General features: G+C 36.5%; 4 protein-coding genes, 2 non-coding genes and 3 pseudogenes across 6 annotated transcripts; 5 read left to right on the top strand and 4 right to left on the bottom strand.

Annotated features, from left to right (window-relative positions):
- Positions 1–402: 402 nt before the first annotated feature.
- Positions 403–5,573, bottom strand: LOC131059420 (NAD(P)H-quinone oxidoreductase subunit 1, chloroplastic-like). Its single transcript, XM_059210438.1, has 3 exons — positions 5,015–5,573; positions 3,867–4,258; positions 403–429 (listed from the first exon to the last, which is right to left on the bottom strand). The coding sequence occupies exons 1-3, from the start codon at positions 5,571–5,573 to the stop codon at positions 403–405; spliced, it is 978 nt and encodes a 325-aa protein (XP_059066421.1).
- Position 5,574: 1 nt separating this feature from the next.
- On the bottom strand, positions 5,575–7,992 carry LOC131042537 (NAD(P)H-quinone oxidoreductase subunit H, chloroplastic-like). The gene has a single exon (XM_059209957.1). The coding sequence runs from the start codon at positions 6,748–6,750 to the stop codon at positions 5,575–5,577; it is 1,176 nt and encodes a 391-aa protein (XP_059065940.1). The 5' UTR covers positions 6,751–7,992.
- Positions 7,697–9,348, top strand: LOC131857731 (photosystem I P700 chlorophyll a apoprotein A1-like). Its single transcript, XM_059210439.1, has 2 exons — positions 7,697–7,782; positions 7,920–9,348. Exons 1-2 carry the CDS (start codon positions 7,697–7,699, stop codon positions 9,346–9,348), a joined length of 1,515 nt encoding a protein of 504 aa, XP_059066422.1.
- A 25-nt stretch (positions 9,349–9,373) lies between these two features.
- On the top strand, positions 9,374–11,703 carry LOC131857417 (photosystem I P700 chlorophyll a apoprotein A2-like; annotated as a pseudogene).
- A 441-nt stretch (positions 11,704–12,144) lies between these two features.
- On the top strand, positions 12,145–12,218 carry TRNAM-CAU (transfer RNA methionine (anticodon CAU)). The gene has a single exon. It is a non-coding gene; the product is annotated as a tRNA-Met (tRNA).
- Positions 12,219–13,092: 874 nt separating this feature from the next.
- Positions 13,093–13,179, top strand: TRNAS-UGA (transfer RNA serine (anticodon UGA)). Its single transcript has one exon. It is a non-coding gene; the product is annotated as a tRNA-Ser (tRNA).
- A 176-nt stretch (positions 13,180–13,355) lies between these two features.
- On the bottom strand, positions 13,356–16,033 carry LOC131857435 (photosystem II CP43 reaction center protein-like; annotated as a pseudogene).
- On the bottom strand, positions 15,959–16,996 carry LOC131857732 (photosystem I P700 chlorophyll a apoprotein A2-like; annotated as a pseudogene).
- A 1,091-nt stretch (positions 16,997–18,087) lies between these two features.
- LOC131046937 (large ribosomal subunit protein uL14c-like) lies at positions 18,088–18,725 on the top strand. Its single transcript, XM_059210440.1, has 2 exons — positions 18,088–18,253; positions 18,352–18,725. Exons 1-2 carry the CDS (start codon positions 18,088–18,090, stop codon positions 18,723–18,725), a joined length of 540 nt encoding a protein of 179 aa, XP_059066423.1.
- Positions 18,726–22,015: the final 3,290 nt, after the last annotated feature.

Below are 22,015 nucleotides of genomic sequence, written 5' to 3' on the forward strand. Positions count from 1 at the left end.
CCTTAATGAAGCTGGAAATGAACTATTTTCATTTATAGCACATGATGTTTACTTGTAACTCTTTAAACAATTGTTTCTGGTTTTTACTTGCTGAGCATGTGGTTTATGAATCTCAATCTGGCTGTAGCATCATTATTGTAGAAGGAAGTCAAATCTGCTCCATCTTTGTAAACTGGCATTCCTTCTAGTCTCACACTAAGAAATTAATTTTACAAATATAGATGATCTTACACTCAGTCTCAATTGAGTATGAGGGATTAAGAGACCGGAGGCATCTAGATCTATGTGGCTACAATGATTTGTCAAATTATTTTATATAATTATTACATTTTCAATATTATCTGACGGTTTCAACTTTAATCGTTTAGTTACTTCTGAATTTGATTGTGAATCTTTTTTATATCAACGTTTCAGATCACATTCTGTGATCTGTCATCAAAACGTGAGAGAGCATTAAGAAATGTAAAAAAGTGCCTGTTGTATTTTCCTAAACATAAATTAATCATATATGGGAGTGAATAATACATTAAAAGCAATAGCAAACTATTAACTATGCATTAACTAACTGACTATATATGATCTGAATGTTCTCCCCTTATTACATCATATTCTTAAAACTTCTGGGAGAGGAAATCTCAAGATCCCTCAGACTTAAAACATGTGCAATTGATTTGGTGAAGTTATCTGCACTTTGTTCTTGAGTGGGGAGAAATGAGAGTTGAAAGTCGTGTTGGTGAGCATGCTGCTTGCATATGAAATGATATTGGACTTCAATATGTTTGGATACTGCATTAACAACCCTTAAAATATCTTGATTGTTGGATTACTCTTTTTTAGTATTATTTTATGAAAAAAAAATTTACGGAAATTAATTTTTGTTATGTTAGAATAGATTTCTTAAAATTAGTTTCAGTTTTAAATATAGTAGGAAATGTTCAAATATATATGGGATTAAATTCTGACTTGGAAACTTATACACTGTTCAGCATTTTTCTTCACAAATCTATTATTATACTAGCTGAATGTAGAGAAAACTGCTCTCACATCATTATGCATCAAAAAAACTCCTTCTGAGTTATACTCCTCTATCTTCCAGCTTTCCAAAACATTTTAAAGTTTTAAATTTCATTAAGAAATGTAAATTTAATGGCTGTTTTAATATGATCTAGTTTTGTTAAAGGCTTAGTTATGTATATTTTGATAATTTAATTTAGAAAAGTTCTATTTTCCACCTATTGGGGTTGGGTAGTGATTTTGATATTTCTCAAAGATTTTAAATCTGGTCACTAAATTATTATTCATACTAAAATTTGGATTATAAAAATATGTGTTGAAACTAAGATTCTAGGGAAACTAGGGATGACCCCGTAGCATGACAGTAAGTCACGAGCTCTGTTGATAGGGCAATCATGAGTTCGAAACTCATGCCTCTCATCTCACAGAAGGAAGCACAATGTCCAAAAGGAGAGGTAGGAGTGGATGTTGCAAGGAAGATGGTGTCCACATTGGCTGCCATGGTGGACAGGATGCTTGGCGATTCCCTCAATGTGGCTAGGTGGTAGGGAGGTTTGTTGGAGTGATAAGGAAAGGGAGGCATTACGTTGTTGCGGCAAAGGACAAAAGAAGGCAGGCAGGGGAGTCGGATTGGAGTAATAAGGAGTTTGGTGAAGTGATGAGGAGACACATGTTGGAGTGATTAGGAAACTGCTATCGGGGATGGCGAGCAGGCGTGCGATGGAGAGATAAGGGGGAGAGGAGAAGGTTGGCACAACAGAGTGATAAGGGATAGCGTGCTCGTCAGAGAGATAAACCTAGCACAATGGAGAGATAAGGAGTTGCTGACATGGAAGGAGCCGTTGGTAGCATCGTGGACAGATAAGGAGATATTTGTGCACATGCAATGGAGAGATAAGGTGACACCTGCACGCGGTGATGGAGAGATATGGTTTCGCTTGTGCAAGGCAGAGGAGATATAAGGGTGAGCTGTCATGTTCGTGCAACAAAGTGATAAGGCAAAGATGTCATGCATGTGCAATGGCAAAAACATCTCTAAGGATGAAATCCCTCAAAAATATGGCCTCACTAGTTCATAAGCTCCAATCAAAAAACGTTAATGGCCTCGACCCCTTACCGATAAAAAAAAAAAGATTCTAGGAAAACCCGTATTAGTGAATGTTTAGTTTTTTGCAATATCATAACAAATGGTTTTAAATTGAAACGTTGAACTGCAATGTCTTTGTGCTTGACATAGGCAAGGCCATCTATGATGAGCCCCTGAGGCATAGGTCTGGTCCCTAAGTCTTGTCCTTTTGAGTTTGCTTCGACTAACCATACCTTCCTATTAATATGCATTCCTTGTCCGTCTTTTCAAATTCAGTAGTTGACTACTGTCTGATTGATCTAGTTGAAGTAATTATACAATTTATCATGACAATCATGTACCTAATTATCCTTTGAGCTTGTGTTGAACATCTAGACATGTAGACATCTTATAGGTGTGGGTATGGTAAGAAAGGCAAATACAACATGATGGAATGCAAAATCAACTTGGTTAAGAATGAGGTATGTTGTGTTGTAAACTAAAAGAAGCATTAAAGAATTGTGTTTAACATTTAATCTTGGTTGAAATGTTTACATTGTTACTATTGCTTGTGATTTTACAAATGCATTATGTTGTGATTAAAAATTATTTTACAAATTTGATAACTTTGGAGTAGGCTAAATAGGTTGTGTAATGTCCATTAAGTGTGTACTTTTTGGGTATTGTAGATAACAAGAGATCCAGTTAATAGAGGTGCATTTTTATGGGCATGTAAGAAATAATGGACAATCTCTTTCAAACACAAAAGTAAAATACATATCAACCAACAAATCAATATGGTTGAAAAAAACATTGCAGGACATTGGCAAAATTGTGTTCCCGTGACAAAGCCTTCAAAGTATCATGAGAAAGTTGAGCACATAAGAGTACATTATTTCATTTGGCAATAAATAGAGAATTATATTTTTTAAGAAGAAGAAAATTTGAACTCAACACCATCTAGGTGCCTACAACTTGGACTTTGTCATTAAACCAGGTGTCTTTTGGCAATCGAAAAAAAACTTGTAGAGATGAAATACTATACAAATGAAATAATGGTAAATGCATTAACAAAGGCAGTAGAAACATGTTTGATTTTTTCGAAGGAAGGATTCATTGTGCTACAACTTGTGTTAAGTTTTGATCAAATTATAATAGGTAGGTAATTTTAAATTTTATTTGAACTTTAATCTCCTTTTGATGTCAATTCAAACTATATATGATGTAGATCCAATCTGCAAAATGTATATCGATTCAATGCAAGTGAATATCACAAACTAAATGTGTATATGTCAAAGATTGTTGTATATGTATCCACCTTTTATTGCTTATAGTTCTATATACAAACAATTTATTTATTGCTAGTTGCTGATTATATCTCCGCCTTATCGTATCATGTATATATCATTGTCTGCTTATTACATCTTCCCCTTATCGTATCCTATATATCTATTCCTCCCAAAGGAATTTCATTGTATGATATAGGATACTCGAGGTCATGACTCTACATGTAGGGACATGATACTGTGTAGGGGAAAAAGTGACACTAAGCAAACGTGCCCTAATCTCACTTTCAATCACACACTTGTGGAATACGAAAGAGCCTAGAGGTATCACACAATTGGCTACTTCTTTTTGTGGAAGAGAGAGCCACGGGCTACCTATTAGGATTTCTATTCCTTTGTTGCAAATGATAGATAAAATGATGCAAGTTCAACTACTGGCCCTAGAGTGCAAGTATGAACTAGTAACAAGATTGCAAGATTGAGATTAAGTGATGAAAAGCTAATATAATTAGGATCCCGATTGTTATATTAATGACCCCGTTAATTCCAGAAATAGAATCCCATTCAAAATGTTTCAGAATGGGTATGAATGGAATTGATAAGTTCCATCCGCCCAAGTAAAGAACTGTTACAAAGAATGAAGAAGCTAATAGATTTAGGTAAGAAGCAACGTAAAATAAACCAAATTTGATACCCGAATATTTAGTTTGATAACCCGCTACCAATTCTTCTTCCACTTCTGGTAAATCAAAGGGCAATCTCTCACATTCTGCCAGAGATGAGATGAAAAAAGATAGAAACCCTATAGGTTGGCGCCACAAATTCCATCCTAAAAAACCATATCTGCATTGTGCTTCAACTATATCAATTGTACTTGAACTATTGGATAATTATAGTCGACAGAAACATCACTGTTTTCATCTCTATTCCAAAACCGTACGTGAAACTTTCACTTCATATGGCTTCTCAATGGTCATTAAGAAATAAAGAACAGAATAAAAAAGCACCAGAATATTCATAAATCGAACCAATGAGATTCCGTCTGCTACAAATAATAGGAGCTTTTGAACCTATCTCAACCTTCAGTATTTTTTTGTGGGAGAAAGAAAACTGTGGAAAGGATTACTTCGTTCTGGATAGCCATTTTTTTTAAGTAGATAGAAAGATATTCTAGATCGGGGTGCTGGAGAAGTACTACTTGATCATCCCTACCAATGTCAAGTCCTTATTGTTATCCCATTTCTATGGAAATATCTCTGGTCTAGATATCAGTTTTTTTTTGTTTTTTTTCACAAATCTTTTTTATATCTTGGTGTTTCTCACCATCTACCTTTGCTTTATTTTTGGTATATAGGACAGTAACTTCATACTTTTTTCCTTTGCCTCCCCGCTGTTGGGCCCCAATGGCTAATATATGAACTGGAGTACACAGTTTTCACTGATTGTGCATGCTCTCACTCTTGTACATGGGGGATGGGACTTAATCATCTTACTGCAAGATTTGTAAACTGTTTGATCTCACCCATATGACTATCTAGTTTTTTGATCGGAATGAAGGAATCCCATTCACTTCTGTTTTTCCCTCTTTTTAGTTATTAGTAGAAATAAAAAGAGGGAAAAATGAATCTCATATTCCAACAAATCACACGTAGAGATATAGATAACACACATAAAGCTAAAGGAATTTCGTAACTAATAGCTTGAGCAGTAGCTCGGAGACCACCTGAAAAAGAATATTTATTATTTGATCCATATCCTGCTATAAGCAGTCCAAGGGGAGCAATACTTGAAATTGCAATCCAAAAAAAAACGCCTATACTAAGATCCATTAAAATAATGTGGCGACCAAAGGGAATTACTAAATAGCCTAAAAAAATAGGTATGACCACTACCGCTGGTCCAATACTAAATAACCAAATATCCCCCCTAGATGGAATAATATCCTCTTTTAGCAGTAGTTTTATTCCATCCGTCAAGGCTTGAATAAGTCCCAAAGGACCGGCATATTCAGGTCCAATGCGTTGTTGTATTCCCGCAGATATTTTTCTTTCAAGCCATACAATAACTAATAATCCTATTGTAATTCCCAATAGAAGGATAATTATGTCAATTAGAATCCATATAAGACTAGAAATTTCTCTTGAAAATCCCAATCGAGAAAATAAATTGATAGCTTGTTCTTCGAGATCTGCTATATTAATAACCATTTTAACGATCAACCTCTCCCATAATGATATCTATACTACCCAAAATCATCATGATATCGGCTAATTTCATCCTTTTAACCAGTTGAGGAGGGATCTGCAAATTAATAAAACCAGGTGGTCGAATTTTCCATCTCCAGGGAAAAATATTATCATCTCCTATAAAAAAAATTCCTAGTTCCCCCTTGGGAGCTTCTACTCTCACGTAATGTTCTTGTTTTGATAACTCAAAAGTAGGGGAAGGTTTTTTACTGATAAATCGAGATTCGAAATCGTTCCATTGCGAATCTTTTCCCTTATTTAAACGTCGAACCTCTAAATTCTCATAGGGACCTCCCGGAATTACTTCTAGGGCCTGTCTGATTATTTTTATAGATTCTTTCATTTCCCCGATTCGAAGCAAATAACGAGCTAACGAATCTCCTTCTTTTTGCCATTGGATTTCCCAATCCAATTCATCGTAGCATTCATAATGATCCACTTTACGAAGATCCCATTGGATTTCAGAAGCTCGTAGCATGGGTCCTGATAAACTCCAATCTATTGCTTCTTCTCTACTAATAATGCCTACTCTCTCAACTCGTTTCAAAAAGATAGGATTGCGTGTAATAAGCCTTTCATATTCTGTCACTTTTGGGAAGAAATAATAGCAAAAATCTAAGCATTTATCTATCCAACCGTAGGGTAAATCTATAGCTACTCCTCCAATGCGGAAATAATTATGCATCATTCGCATGCCCGTGGCAGCTTCAAATAAATCATATATCATTTCCCTCTCTCTTAAAATATAAAAGAAAGGAGTCTGCGCACCAATATCAGCCATGAAAGGTCCAAGCCATAACAAATGAGAAGCTATATGACTTAACTCTAGCATAATCATTCTAATATAGCTAGCCCTTTTAGGTATTTGAATATTTTCCAATTTTTCTGGCGCATTAACCGTTATCGCCTCAGTGAACATAGTAGCCAAATAATCCCATCGTGTTACATAGGGGAGATATTGAACAATTGTTCTGTTCTCAGCAATTTTTTCCATCCGTCTATGTAAATAACCTAATACAGGTTCACAGTCAATAACATCTTCACCATCTAGAGTAACAATCAGTCGAAGAACACCATGCATTGATGGATGATGAGGACCCATACTTACCATCATGAGGTCTTTCTCCCTAGCAACCATAATAATAACTCTTCCCCGGTTTTTTTAAAAATCAATGAGAACAAAAGAAAGAATGACTCATTAGGATCCAGAATTTAATAAACCATAATTGGATCTTAAAATTTCGTTCGAAATTAACGCGGTCCACGCATATCTAATTGATCGATTAAACTTTTGTAACGAAGTCTGTCTTTCTTGAACAGACAAATCAGAAGTCGTTTACGTTTACCCACAATTTTCCACAAACCTCTTTGGGAAGAGTAGTCTCTTCCATGTAGGTCCAAATGTTCAGTAAGTCTTTTAATTCGACCGGTTAAATAACATACTTGAGATTCAACAGATCCTCTTTGTTCTCTAGGAATCAAAGAGGGGCGAACGGACAAATTTTTTATCATAAAAAAAAAAAAAAATATTCCGAAATTCATATTTATTTCATTTAGAGTAAGAAAAAAGAATGAGATCCATTTCTTTTTGTTCATGGTCCATATATTCCTACGTTTCGATCAAATTTATCTTCGGCATAGAAAAATAAAATGCAACTTTCATAGAATAAAGCGACCATACCAGCAAGATTTAATGTGGGAGCCGGGATTATTAAAAAGAATGATGCACTTTCCTTTTCTATTGGGAAAGAAAAAAAGATGACGGAATGATTCATAAATTTCCCATCTTGAAGGTCAGAGAGAAGGGTTGTAGTGGATTATAGAACCGTGTCCCTTCTACCCGACCATCTTTCCAAGTACCTCCAAGAGACCCTAGAGATTCCCATTGCTCCTCTTGGAGGGTGTACACCACTTCCTCTAATTTATTCATCAGTTTCGGGATCTTCTTGTCTATCATTTTCGGAATCTTCTTTTTTGGGCACAATAAAATCGGGGGGTCGAAAATAGTGGTGAAAATTGGGTCGAGCCAGAGGACTTCTTCTCATCCTCTTTGTTCTCGTTCCCGCTTATCCTCTTCCTCTGCTATGGAGGATGCTGTGGAAGAAAGAAAACCCTTGGGTTTTCTTCCCGGTGAATTAGCTGCAGGGAATATCTTCCAATCACCATCACCGTAAAGCTCAAGCTCAGAATAAATATACTCACTCTTAACATAAGAAAGAGCTTTTGCTGCGGCCCAATACGCTTTTTTCCTCCAAACATTGTTACGATTTTGTTTTTTTGATTTAGAGGTGCATTTTTTTGGTACAGCCATAAGAATAGTATCCATTTTTATACCTTGATTTTATTTAGAAAAGATATAATATTTTCTATTATATACTATTTTTTTTTTCTAATCGCTGGTCATATGTATAGAACCAATTGGGTTATTGGTCATAACCTCAAGGATATTTTGGAAGCTCATAAAGGTCCATTTACAGGGGAAGGACATAAAGGTCTTTACGAGATCTTAACTACTTCATGGTATGCTCAATTAGCTCTTAACCTAGCTATGTTAGGGTCTTTAACTATTGTCGTAGCTCACCATATGTATTCTATGCCTCCCTATCCATATCTAGCTACTGACTATGGTACCCAACTGTCTCTGTTCACGCACCATATGTGGATTGGTGGATTTCTCATAGTTGGCGCTGCTGCACATGCAGCTATTTTTATGGTAAGAGACTATGATCCGACTACTCAATACAACAATCTTTTAGACCGTGTTCTAAGACATCGTGATGCAATCGTATCACACCTCAACTGGGCATGTATTTTCTTAGGTTTCCATAGTTTTGGTCTATATATTCATAATGATACTATGAGTGCTTTAGGACGTCCTAAAGATATGTTTTCAGATACTGCTATACAATTACAACCTATCTTTGCTCAATGGGTACAAAACACTCATGCTTTAGCACCCAGTTTGACAGCTCCTGATGCAACAGCAAGCACCAGCTTAACCTGGGGAGGTGGCGATTTGGTAGCAGTAGGTGCCAAAGTGGCTTTGTTACCTATTCCATTAGGAACTGCGGATTTTTTAGTACACCATATTCATGCATTTACTATCCATGTGACTGTATTAATATTACTGAAAGGTGTTTTATTTGCTCGCAGTTCTCGTTTAATACCCGATAAAGCGAATCTTGGTTTTCGTTTTCCTTGCGATGGGCCTGGTAGAGGAGGAACATGTCAAGTATCTGCCTGGGATCATGTCTTCGTAGGATTATTCTGGATGTACAATGCAATTTCGGTAGTAATATTTCATTTTAGTTGGAAAATGCAGTCTGACGTTTGGGGTAGTATAAGTGATCAGGGAGTGGTAACTCATATTACAGGAGGAAACTTTGCACAGAGTTCCATTACAATTAACGGGTGGCTTCGTGACTTTCTATGGGCACAAGCTTCTCAAGTAATCCAATCTTACGGTTCTTCATTATCTGCCTATGGCCTTTTATTCTTCGGTGCTCATTTCGTTTGGGCCTTTAGTTTAATGTTCCTATTTAGTGGCCGTGGATATTGGCAAGAACTTATTGAATCTATTGTTTGGGCTCATAATAAATTAAAAGTTGCTCCTGCTATCCAGCCAAGAGCCTTGAGTATTGTCCAAGGACGTGCTGTAGGAGTAGCTCATTACCTTCTGGGTGGAATCGTCACAACATGGGCGTTCTTCCTAGCAAGAATTATTGCAGTAGGATAATGACTAGGAGGATTTGAAAAGCATTATGGCATCAAGATTTCCAAAGTTCAGCCAAGGCTTGGCCCAGGACCCAACTACTCGTCGTATTTGGTTTGGTATTGCTACTGCACATGACTTTGAGAGTCATGATGATATTACCGAAGAGCGTCTTTATCAAAAGATTTTTGCTTCTCACTTTGGTCAGTTAGCTATAATCTTTCTGTGGACCTCTGGTAATTTGTTCCATGTAGCTTGGCAAGGAAATTTCGAAGCATGGGTCCGCGACCCCTTACATGTAAGACCTATTGCTCATGCGATTTGGGATCCTCATTTTGGTCAACCAGTCATAGAAGCCTTTACCCGAGGAGGTGCCCCCGGTCCAGTCAATATTGTTTATTCCGGTGTTTATCAGTGGTGGTATACAATTGGCTTACACACTAATGAAGATCTTTATACTGGAGCTCTTTTCTTGCTATTTCTTTCTGCTCTCTTTTTAACATCGGGTTGGTTGCATCTACAACCTCAATGGAAACCAAGAGTTTCATGGTTTAAAAATGCCGAATCTCATCTCAATCATCATTTGTCAGGGCTTTTCGGAGTCAGTTCTTTGGCTTGGACGGGGCATTTAGTTCATGTCGCTATTCCTAAATCAAGAGGAGAACACATAAGATGGGATAATTTTTTAGATGTATTACCACATCCCGAAGGGTTGGAACCACTTTTTACAGGTCAGTGGAATCTTTATGCTCAAAATCCTGATTCCAGTAGTCATTTATTTGGTACTACTAAAGGGGCGGGAACTACTATTCTAACTCTTCTCGGGGGATTTCACCCACAAACACAAAGTTTGTGGCTAACTGATATCGCGCATCATCATTTAGCTATTGCATTTATGTTTTTCATTGCTGGCCATATGTATAGAACCAACTTTGGGATTGGACACAGTATAAAAGATATTTTAGAAGCACATGTTCCTCCGAAAGGCTTATTAGGACGCGGGCATAAGGGTCTTTACAACACAATCAATAATTCTCTTCACTTTCAATTAGGTCTTGCTCTAGCTTCTTTGGGAGTTGTTACTTCCTTGGTAGCTCAACACATGTATTCTTTACCTGCCTATGCATTCATAGCACAAGATTTTACTACCCAAGCTGCATTGTATACTCATCATCAATACATTGCTAGATTCATTATGACAGGGGCATTTGCTCATGGAGCTATATTTCTCATTAGAGATTATAATCCAGAACAGAATAAGGATAATGTATTGGCGAGAATGTTGGAGCATAAGGAAGCCATAATCTCTCATTTGAGTTGGGTTAGTTTATTCCTAGGTTTTCATACCTTGGGACTTTATGTTCATAACGATGTTATGCTCGCTTTTGGTACTCCAGAAAAGCAAATCTTGATTGAACCCATATTTGCTCAATGGATACAATCTGCTCATGGTAAGACCTTATATGGTTTTGATGTACTCTTATCTTCAGCAAATGATCCAGCAATCAATGCTGGCAAAAGCTTATGGTTACCCGGTTGGTTGAGTGCTATTAACGATAATAAAAATTCACTGTTCTTAACAATTGGTCTCGGAGACTTTTTGGTTCATCATGCTATTGCTCTAGGTTTGCATACAACTACATTGATTTTAGTAAAAGGTGCTTTAGATGCGCGTGGTTCTAAGCTAATGCCTGATAAGAAAGATTTTGGTTATAGTTTTCCTTGCGATGGTCCGGGACAGGGGGGTACTTGCGATATTTCGGCCTAGGATGCTTTTTATTTAGCAGTTTTCTGGATGTTGAATACCATTGGATGGGTTACTTTCTATTGGCATTGGAAGCATATTACCTTATGGCAGGGAAATGTAGCTCAATTTAATGAGTCTTCCACTTATTTAATGGGATGGTTAAGAGATTATTTTTGGTTAAATTCTTCACAACTAATTAATGGATACAATCCTTTTGGTATGAACAGTTTATCTGTATGGGCGTGGATGTTCTTATTTGGGCATCTTGTTTGGGCTACTGGATTTATGTTTCTTATTTCTTGGCATGGATATTGGCAAGAACTGATTGAAACTCTTGCATGGGCTCATGAACGCACACCTTTGGCTAATTTAGTTCGATGGAGGGATAAGCCAGTAGCTCTTTCCATTGTTCAAGCGCGATTAGTTGGATTAGCTCACTTTTCTGTAGGCTATATATTCACCTATGCAGCTTTTTTAATCGCCTCTACATCAGGCAAATTCGGTTAATTCTTTTTCATTTTATTCTAATATTTAGATTTTCTATCTAATCTCTATGCATAAAAAGAAAGAGTAATCCACGTAATACTTCTCCATCTCAAATTTGATCTATATTATTTATATAAACTAGCTGAATCATTATGGAAAGAAAAAGTCTCATTCAAAGAGAGAAAAAGAAACAAAGATTGGAAAGGAAATATAATTTGCTTCACCAATCTTTGAAAAAAGAGATGAGCGAAGTCTCATCACTGGATGATAAATTGGATATTTATAGAAAATTACAATCTCTACCGCGTAATAGTGCACCTACACGTCTTCGTCGACGTTGTTTGAAGACTGGAAGACCCAGAGCCAATTATAGAGACTTTGAATTATCCGGATATATAATCCGTGAAATGGCTCATGCATGTTTGTTGGCTGGGGTAACCAAATCGAGTTGGTAGGTTCAAAAAAATTGCTTAAAGTTATTATTATGCTATCCTCCCTCCCTATATAGGAGGGAGAATAGCATACCCAAGGGATTGCTCGATGTACCCATTTTGGGGTATTATAACAAAGGTAATATGAGGGGATAGCGCGGAGTAGAGCAGTTTGGTAGCTCGCAAGGCTCATAACCTTGAAGTCACGGGTTCAAATCCCGTCTCTGCAAAGACACAATAAGTTTTTATATCCAAAAAGGATGGTTCATCCCATTTATCTTGGCCTTATGTATAAAGAAGATAAAAAATATGACTAATGAATAACTAATTCATAATTCTATTCTATACTACAGATGGGCGGGTAGCGGGAATCAAACCCGCATCTTTTCCTTGGCAAGGAGAAATTGTACCATTCAACCATACCCGCATTTGACTCGATATATGGGTATAATATATACCCATATATTACCATTCTATGTAGGTCAATTTTTCAATTTGAATAGACTGATTGATCAATTATCAATCATACTAATAAAAAAAACCTCTCCCTTGAGTACTCTCATTACCTAGTTTTTTCAAATTTATCGTAAATTCCCTTGTGAATAATTTATGATGCCCCCTAGAGAGGGGGGAGAGGGAAATTTGAAACCCAAAAGATCTTAAAACATATCTTAAGATATGAAAGAATTTAGAATACCTACTAAAAAGACTGATCCAATCCATAATGATACGCCTGAAAATAGTACATTTTTGTTAATTGACCAACCATTAGGAGAGGCAAGTGCGACAGGTACACCAATCACTAGTAGAGTTGAAATTGCAATTAATGCAAACACAGACGATTGGAACGCAATAGTCATGGCTGTGATCTTAAAAAGTTTCCAACAGATTCAAAAGGCTATACCATTCGATCCCTATCTGGTCAATTTTGAGTAAAATGCACTACGGGTTTTTATTTGATCATAAATAAATCAAAATTCTCAAATTTTTCTTTTAGTATAAAAGAATCAATTTTATTTTTATCATCATGATATATATATATATATACTGATAGCCCTATAGACAGATATTATCTGTCAGCATAAAATGAGTTATGCTAATTTGGGAGAGATGGCCGAGTGGTTGATGGCTCTGGTCTTGAAAACCAGTATAGTTCAAAAACTATCGAGGGTTCGAATCCCTCTCTCTCCTTTTGTTCGTCGAACAACTAAACCTAACTTACAAAAAAGAAAAATCCTAGATAGAACTTAGTTAAGTACCAAAAAAATGCTCAGCTATATTCTATAGCCAAGCAACAAGGATTCAGCTGGAAGAATAATGACAAAGGATATAACTATCCCACCTTTCAATAAAGATAATATCTAGTTTTATCTCTGGTTTAATTAAGAGGGGTCATGGAAAGAACAGGTTCAAAATCACGATCAATTCCTTTCTCAAATCCTGCTGCAGCTGCACGAGCTCTTCCTGCATGCCACAAATGACCTATGAAAAAGAAAAATCCTAGAACAAAATGAGAGGTGGCTAACCAACTTCGAGGTGAGACATAATTGACCGCATTAATCTCGGTAGCTACACCACCCACAGAATTTAAAGAACCTAAAGGAGCATGAGTCATATATTCTGCTGAACGTCATTCTTGCCAAGGTTGTATGTCTTTTTTCAGCTTACTCAGGTCTAAACCATTAGGACCTCTTAGAGGTTCCAACTAGGGAGCACGAAGATCCCAAAAATGCATCGTTTCCCCTCCAAAAATAATTTCTCCAGTAGGAGAACGCATAAGATATTTACCTAAACCAGTAGGCCCTTGGGTAGACCCCACACTAGCTCCAAGACGTTGGTCTCTAACTAGAAAAGTAAATGCTTGTGCTTGAGAGGCCTCTGGGCCGGTAGGTCCATAGAATTCACTGGGATAAGCTATATTGTTAAACCAAACAAAACAACAAGCAATGAAACCAAAGACAGAGAGAGCTGCCAAACTATAGGATAAGTAAGCTTCTCCGGACCATACAAACGCGCGGCGAGCCCACGCAAAAGGTTTTGTTAAGATGTGCTAGATACCACCGAAGATACAAATGGAACCTAACCACACATGTCCTCCAATTAGATCTTCTAGATTGTCAACGCTAACAATCCATCCCTCCCCTCCAAAAGGGGATTTGAGTAAATAACCAAATATAGTACTTGGGTTAAGCGTAAGGTTCGTAATTTTTCTTACATCTCCACCGCCGGGAGCCCAAGTATCATATATGCCACCAAAATACAAAGCCTTAAACACTAGGAGAAAAGCACCAACACCTAGCAAGATTAGGTGAATACCTAAAATTGTGGTCATTTTGTTCCTATCTTTCCATACATAACCAAAAAATGGAAAAGATTCTTCTAAAGTTTTGGGTCCAATTAGTGCGTGATAAATACCACCGAAGCCTAAAACTGCAGAAGAAATTAAGTGAAGTACCCCGGATACAAAATAGGGAAAAGTGTCCACGATTTCCCCACCAGGACCGACTCCCCATCCTAGAGTCGCTAGATGGGGAAGTAAAATCAATCCTTGTTCATACATAGGTTTTTCCGGTACAAAATGAGCCACTTCAAATAGATTCATTGCTCCAACCCAGAATACAATTAATCCGGCATGAGCCACATGAGCCCCAAGTAATTTGCCTAACAAATTAATAAGTCGGGCATTACCAGCCCACCAAGCAAAACCAGTGGTTTCTTGGTCACGACCAGCTAAAGTTAGAGTTCCATTAAAGAGCGTTTCCATGGGGTAGAACCTCCTCAGGGAATATAAGGTTTTCATGAGGCTGATCCTGAGCCGCCATCCAAGCACGAATACCTTCGTTCAAAAGAATATTTTTTGTATAAAAAGTTTCAAATTCAGGATCTTTCGCTGCATGAATCTCCTGAGAAACAAAATCATAAGCACGTAAGTTTAGAGCTAGGCCAACTACTCCAATGGCACTCATCCATAAACCGGTCACTGGCACAAATAACATGAAGAAATGTAACCAACGTTTATTGGAAAAAGCAACCCCAAAAATTTGAGACCAGAAATGGTTCGCAGTGACCATAGAATAAGTCTCTTCGGCTTGAGTTGGGTTAAAAGCATGGAATGTATTTGCACCATCACCATCTTCAAATAAAGTATTTTCCACGGTAGCACCATGAATAGCACATAGAATAGCAGCACCCAATACTTCGGCAACTCCCATCATATGAAATGGATTCAAGGTCCAATTATGAAAACCTTGAAAAAAGAGGATAAATCGGAAAATAGCTGCTACGCCGAAACTAGGCGCAAAAAACCAACCAGACTGGCCTAATGGATAGATCAAGAATACGGAAACAAAAACAGCAATCGGAGCAGAGAACGCAATTGCATTATAAGGTCGTAATTGTACAGATCGAGCAAGTTCAAATTGGCGTAGCATGAAGCCTATTAGACCAAAAGCACCATGAAGAGTAACGAAAGCCCATAGACCACCTAATTGACACCAACGAGTAAAATCTCCTTGTGCTTCAGGACCCCATAATAGCAGCAAAGAATGTGCTAAACTATTAGCAGGCGTAGAAACTGCAGTAGTTAAAAAATTACAACCTTCCAAATAGGAACTTGCCAATCCATGAGTATACCACGAAGTCACAAAAGTTGTACCCGTGAACCATCCGCCTAGCGCAAAATAAGCACAAGGAAAAAGCAATAGACTGGACCAACCCACAAAAACAAAACGGTCTCTGCGTAGCCAGTCATCCATAATATCAAATAAAGTTTGTTCCTCTTTGGAAGACTTTCCAAGGGCTATAGTCATAGTAATCCTCCTATTTAACTATTCCAACCTTTTCCGAGCACCCTATCTGATAGAATCAAAGGGTATACGCTGTTTTGTATATTTATGAACAATTTTTCATCCATCATCCCTTTCAATAAATCGAGTTTCGAAGATTCCTTATTGGCACAGATTTTATTCAGTTAAACCGAACTAATACAATATAAGTAAATGCATGATAATCCGAAGTTGTTTCTATTCCCTTTTTTTATTTTCCAAAAATTATCTTCTAAATGTAATAAGCCTTTCGGAGGAACATGTGCTTCTAAAATATCTTTTATACTGTGTCCAATCCCAAAGTTGGTTCTATACATATGGCCAGCAATGAAAAACACAAATGCAATAGCTAAATGATGATGCGCGATATCAGTTAGCCACAAACTTTGTGTTTGTGGGTGAAATCCCCCGAGAAGAGTTAGAATAGCAGTTCCCGCCCCTTTAGTAGTACCAAATAAATGACTACTGGAATCAGGATTTTGAGCATAAAGATTCCACTGACCTATAAAAAGTAGTTCCAACCCTTCGGGATGCGGTAATACATCTAAAAAATTATCCCATCTTATGTGTTCTCCTCTTGATTCAGGAATAGCGACATGAACTAAATGCCCCATCCAAGCTAAAGAACTGACTCCGAAAAGCCCTGACAAATGATGATTGAGATGAGATTCGGCATTTTTAAACCATGAAACACTTGGTTTCCATTGAGGTTGTAGATGCAACCAACCCACTGTTAAAAAGAGAGCAGAAAGAAATAGCAAGAAAAGAGCTCCAGTATAAAGATCTTCATTAGTGCGTAAGCCAATTGTATACCACCACTGATAAACACCGGAATAAGCAATATTGACCGGACCGGGGGCACCTCCTCGGGTAAAGGCTTCTACGGCTGGTTGACCAAAATGAGGATCCCAAATCGCATGAGCAATAGGTCTTACATGTAAGGGGTCGTGGACCCATGCTTCGAAATTGCCTTGCCAAGCTACGTGGAACAAATTACCAGAGGTCCACAGAAAGATTATAGCTAACTGACCAAAGTGAGAAGCAAAAATCTTTTGATAAAGACGCTCTTCGGTAATATCATCATGACTCTCAAAGTCATGTGCAGTAGCAATACCAAACCAAATACGACGAGTAGTTGGGTCCTAGGCCAAGCCTTGGCTGAACTTTGGAAATCTTGATGCCATAATGCTTTTCAAATCCTCCTAGTCATTATCCATCAGAAATAAAAACAAAAACAAATTGGTCTCTGGTATATTTGTTTTATATTAATTACTAAGATCCAATAAGCTAGTTATTTCAATATAAATAGTTCTATCAAATAAACGAAAGACTTTTTCTCACAAAGAGACAAACCTATATCTCTCGTAAAGATAAAAAGAGTCTTTGCTAATGCAAGAAAAGAAAAAGGGAAGGAAGGAGAAAAAGAAAAAATGAAATCTTCTTCCTTACAGTATTGTATGGTTCATAAATCACCCCCAAAGAGCAGTGTGATAAAGCATAAGAATTATCCTGATTATTTATAATCAGTTTATGAGCGAGAAAAAAAGAGCTTCGGATCAATGGAAACTAAGAAAATTGATTCCTGTAATAAATATAAATAAGAGCTCCATTGCAGAGGGTATGCCTAAGCAGCCATTTGAAAGCTATGGGAACGATGGAACCTGTGATTGCATAAGATCATCATATAGAAATCTGAATCATTCATTGGATAGGATGGCGAAATAAACCAATAAAGAATAAATTTCTTTAGAGTCCATAAGTCGACCCCAAATATCTTAGAGTTAATATTCGCCTGTAAGATACTTATTGGGCAGTACCGATATATAATAAAAGAGGTATTTGTATAATCATATTATATATATAAATATAATATATATATGTGTAATGAGTCAATACAGATTTATTCCTAGGACCTCAATATTTAGAATCCAAATTTGCCATAGATTCTTCACAAGGAGCCGTATGAGAAGAAACTTTCATATCCGTTTCTGAAATAGAGATGGGATTCAAATAGTATTATACAACCATCGACTAGAACCCAAAAAGAACGAAATTTCGTCACCAACATAGGGGAAGAATAAAGGGAATATCTTCTCGGGGTAGTCGCATTTGTTTTGGTAGATTTGCTCTTCAGGCATTGGAACCTGTTTGGATCACATCTGGGCAAATAGAAGTAGGATGACGAGCAATTACTCGCTATGCCCATCGCGGCGTAAAAATATGGATATGTATATTTCCCGACAAACCTATTAGAACGAGACCTGCAGAAATACGTATGGGTTCGGGGAAAGCCAAGGGATCTCCAGAATATTGGGTATCCATGGTCAAACCAGGTCGAATACTTTATGAAATAAGTGGAGTATCAGAGACTATAGCTAGAGCAGCTTTTCAAATCGTTGCGTATAAAATGCCTATACATACTAAATTTATTACTAGTTTGAGTAAATAATGCCGAACCAAAGAGATATTTCTGGCAGAAAAAGATTATTGAATTGATAAGAAATACTTTTTTTCTGCCGAGTTAACAATTCTTTTGGAGGAAATATGATTCAGTCCCAAACTTACTTGAATGTAGCAGACAACAGTGGAGCCCGAAAATTAATGTGTATTCGAGTGCTAGGAGCAGGTAATCGTAACATCGCTAATATCGGCGATATTATCATCGCTATAATTAAAGAAGTAGCACCTAATATGCCTCTGGAAGAATCAGAGGTAGTTAGAGCCGTAGTTATACGTACGTGTAAAGAACTTAAAAGTAGTGATGGAATGATAATACGATCTGATGACAATGCAGCAGTTGTCATTGATCAGAAAGGAAATCCAAGAGGAACTCGAGTTTTTGGTTTAGTTATTGAGGAATTAAGAGAATTGAATTTCACCAAAATAATCTCATTGGCTCCTGAAGTATTATAAATACTGATAAATTATGTAGAAGTAATGTCAGGCATATTCCTAAAAAAAAGATAAACATGCCTTTATATTGAGCTTGTAAATTCTTAAGAATTAGTTCGCCATGGGTAATGATACTATTGCTAATCTAATGACTTATATAAGAAATGCTGATATGGTAAAAAAAAAAATAGTTCGAGTAGCAGCTACTATTATTACCGAGAACATCACAAGGATTCTTCTACGAGAAGGTTTTATAGAGGATGTTAGGAAACATCGAGAAGGTAAAAAATCTTTTTTTGTTTTAACCTCAAAATCTAGGGGAAGGACGCAAAAGAGATATATAACCGCTTCAAAGCGTATTAGCAAACCTGGTCTGAGAATCTATTCTAATTCTCGAGAGATCCCTAAAGTTTTAGGTGGAATGGGGATTGCAATCCTTTCTACTTCGCAAGGAATAATGACTGATCGAGAAGCTCGACAAAAAAAAATAGGAGGGGAATTATTATGTATTTTATGGTAACTCCAAAACAAAAAGTAAATGCCTGAATTGCATTTTTGCTTCCAATAATTGGAATGCTATCAATAATATTGACAAAAGATATTATTGATGATAGGAGTCAATAATGACTCATTATTGAGTGTTCAGTGTCAGAAATTTGGCTGACAAAAAAGGAATTCATTATAATTCAATGAATATTATTGAGTAGTAATAGCTTACAAAAAAAAGCTATTCATGTTTATTTTTCAATTAAAATTCTATTAAAATGTCTTTTTTCTTTTTTTTATAATTAAATGATTCCTCTTTTTTAGAAATCAATTTCATAGTTAATAACTATGAATGTCATAGTTAATAACTATTCCTCCTTTTTTAATCACTATAAAAAAACTAGGAGTCTAGTTAAAATGAGTACCAAAAAGAATTTTGTCACTGTTGAGGGTGTAGTTACGATAGCATATCCTAATGGTATGTTCTTAGTCCATCTAGATAACGATATAGATGTTTTAACGGTTGTATCAGGTAAAATTAGATATCGAACAATACAAGTAGTACCGGGAGATAGAGTGACAGTTGAATTTTTGGTTCTATTTTCCAAAACAAGAGCATTCGATTCATTAGGAAGAAAATGCCTTACTTTATGAAAGTTTTTCATTTAAGGGCAAAATTAACGCTTATCGATCTCAAAATAAGTATTTTGACTCTGATCGAGTCCAATTTAGAATTTTACGTCCAATTGAGTAGAAATATTGAGGCAATTCAAAAAAGATTCACTCCAAATAGAAATATAAACCCTTCTATCAAAAAGAAGGAAACCCCAAAAATATCTCAAGCATATGTATTTCACAAGATATGGCAACAGGTAATAAGCATGAAAGGCTCCTATGCGAAGGATTTATTAAAATCCAGAGCATCGTCTCCTTTCATCAAACAAAATGTCAAGGACTTTTTGGATTCGCAAGGACTATTGAATTGTAACGATCCTCGAGAGTTGACTGCTAAGGACTGGAAGCAGTGGTTGAAATGGTGTGCTGGCTACAAAATAATGCCGCAGAAAAACAAAAAAATTATTAGTAGCCGATTCGGGTGGAATGACTTTGCATCCTTTTTGGGAGAAAAACAATTCATGTGTTTTTTGAGGTGATTAAAAAACCGCATCAAGCTTCACAGATATCATCTTTTCGCTTATAGTTATCTGGAAAGAAAGAGTTGAAGAAATCGAAAACTACAAAGAGCAACTGCAAAAAATCAAGGAAATAAGGGATAAATGTAAGAAAATAATGGAAGAAATGTTCCAAGAAAAAATGGAACAAGAAAAAATGGAACAAGAAGAATCAGATCGAATAAGAGAATCTTATTCCTTTTCAGAATCAGAATTTTTCAAAGGGTTCTTTGATGATTTGTCAATAGATGAATCATCTATAAGTATTAATTATACTAAGAAACCCAGTGAAAAATTCAAATTGTTGAAAGGGCGGCAAGACGCTTTTCAATATTTCAAGGGATTAGAAAAGAATAGAATAGTTGATCTATGGAAGGTTAAAACATTTCTTAAAAATCCTTCTGTAAATTATGATATTTTATCAGATCCCAGATGGAATCTAAGAAAAGAGATAAACCAATTAAATTGTGAATCAGAATTTATCTTCAAGATCTTCTTCATCCTGTGATCAAAATAAAGAAGAATTAACATTAAATGATGATTTTCAATTGAAAAAATTTGTTCTTAAAATAACAGATCAATTTACTCTATCAATAACTAAGCCTAATCAGGGTTACTATAATGAAATTGTCCTGAATGTGGATTATCGCATGAATGAATTATATGAACTTAACAAGAATATATTATTGAACAAGATCTTCAATTATAGAGACAAATTAAAGCATCATTCTTTCTTTATGCTACTCAATATTCATCCAAGATAACTATAATACGGTGCTGCAGAGCTGCCAGTGAGCTAAGTATATTGCAATTGCACTTTGTCGAAAGTCCAACAAAGACCTCTCTATCCCTGGCCTACTGGTTACCCTATAGCAACTACCCCTTTAACTACCCCTTTCTTTTTAAACCGTGAAACAGAGCGGATATAGTAGCACTCGAAACTGCAATTCGTAAATAGATGACCCTAATTTGAATAAGCAGGTGTCTTAATGAATGAGTAAGAGCCCTTGGTTCTTACCAATACACCTGGCACCAATGAGAAAGAGTTATAGAAGAAGGTCATACACAAATAACTATATATATATAATATAATCTTGAACATATGAAAAATAGTATGTATACGCGGTCTAGGGACCTTTATAGTAAAACACAAATTTAGCTATTGGTATTCGCAATTCTCTTACTAGTTCGAGAGCAGTCATAGTAATTTATTCTATATATCTATTATAGATACTCATAGTCTCTCTATGTGGACTGCTGTGGGCGAGGAGGGATTTGAACCCCCAACACCGTGGTTCGTAGCCACATGCTCTAATCCTCTGAGCTACAGGCCCCGTCTCCACCAGATAACAAATATTGCATTTCGCAGTGTGTAATGGGAAAAAAAGAATGTCGGGGTTGGGTTTATTTTTAAAAAGAAGTAAGCTTTTTTATTATTCTGGCATCGAGCTATTTTTCCACAGGGCTTCCCCTGCAGTATCGTCACCGCAGTAAAGTTTAACCACCAAGTTTGGGATGGATTGGTGTGGTTCCCCTACGCCTGAGACACCAGAATTTCAAACCATAAATGAAGAAGGCGACAAGATATTGGTTAGTACTTGTCGAGTTCTTTGCTCGACAGGGGCGCCTTTTTGGGGCCCTGCCAAGTAGAGA

Source organism: Cryptomeria japonica, chromosome 8 (assembly GCF_030272615.1).
Source record: "Cryptomeria japonica chromosome 8, Sugi_1.0, whole genome shotgun sequence".
Taxonomy (NCBI): domain Eukaryota; kingdom Viridiplantae; phylum Streptophyta; class Pinopsida; order Cupressales; family Cupressaceae; genus Cryptomeria; species Cryptomeria japonica.

Coding starts and splice junctions, on each gene's coding strand:
- LOC131059420 (XM_059210438.1), bottom strand. CDS start 5,573: ATGGTTATTAATATAGCAGATCTCGAAGAACAAGCTATCAATTTATTT. Junction 4,259..5,014: donor TGTGTTATCTATATCTCTAC/GTGTGATTTGTT, acceptor TCTGTCGACTAT/AATTATCCAATAGTTCAAGT. Junction 430..3,866: donor TCGGGATCCTAATTATATTA/GCTTTTCATCAC, acceptor TTTTGATGACAG/ATCACAGAATGTGATCTGAA.
- LOC131042537 (XM_059209957.1), bottom strand. CDS start 6,750: ATGGTTGCTAGGGAGAAAGACCTCATGATGGTAAGTATGGGTCCTCAT.
- LOC131857731 (XM_059210439.1), top strand. CDS start 7,697: ATGGAGGATGCTGTGGAAGAAAGAAAACCCTTGGGTTTTCTTCCCGGT. Junction 7,783..7,919: donor ATCTTCCAATCACCATCACC/GTAAAGCTCAAG, acceptor TTTTTGGTACAG/CCATAAGAATAGTATCCATT.
- LOC131046937 (XM_059210440.1), top strand. CDS start 18,088: ATGGGTTCGGGGAAAGCCAAGGGATCTCCAGAATATTGGGTATCCATG. Junction 18,254..18,351: donor TAAATTTATTACTAGTTTGA/GTAAATAATGCC, acceptor ATTCTTTTGGAG/GAAATATGATTCAGTCCCAA.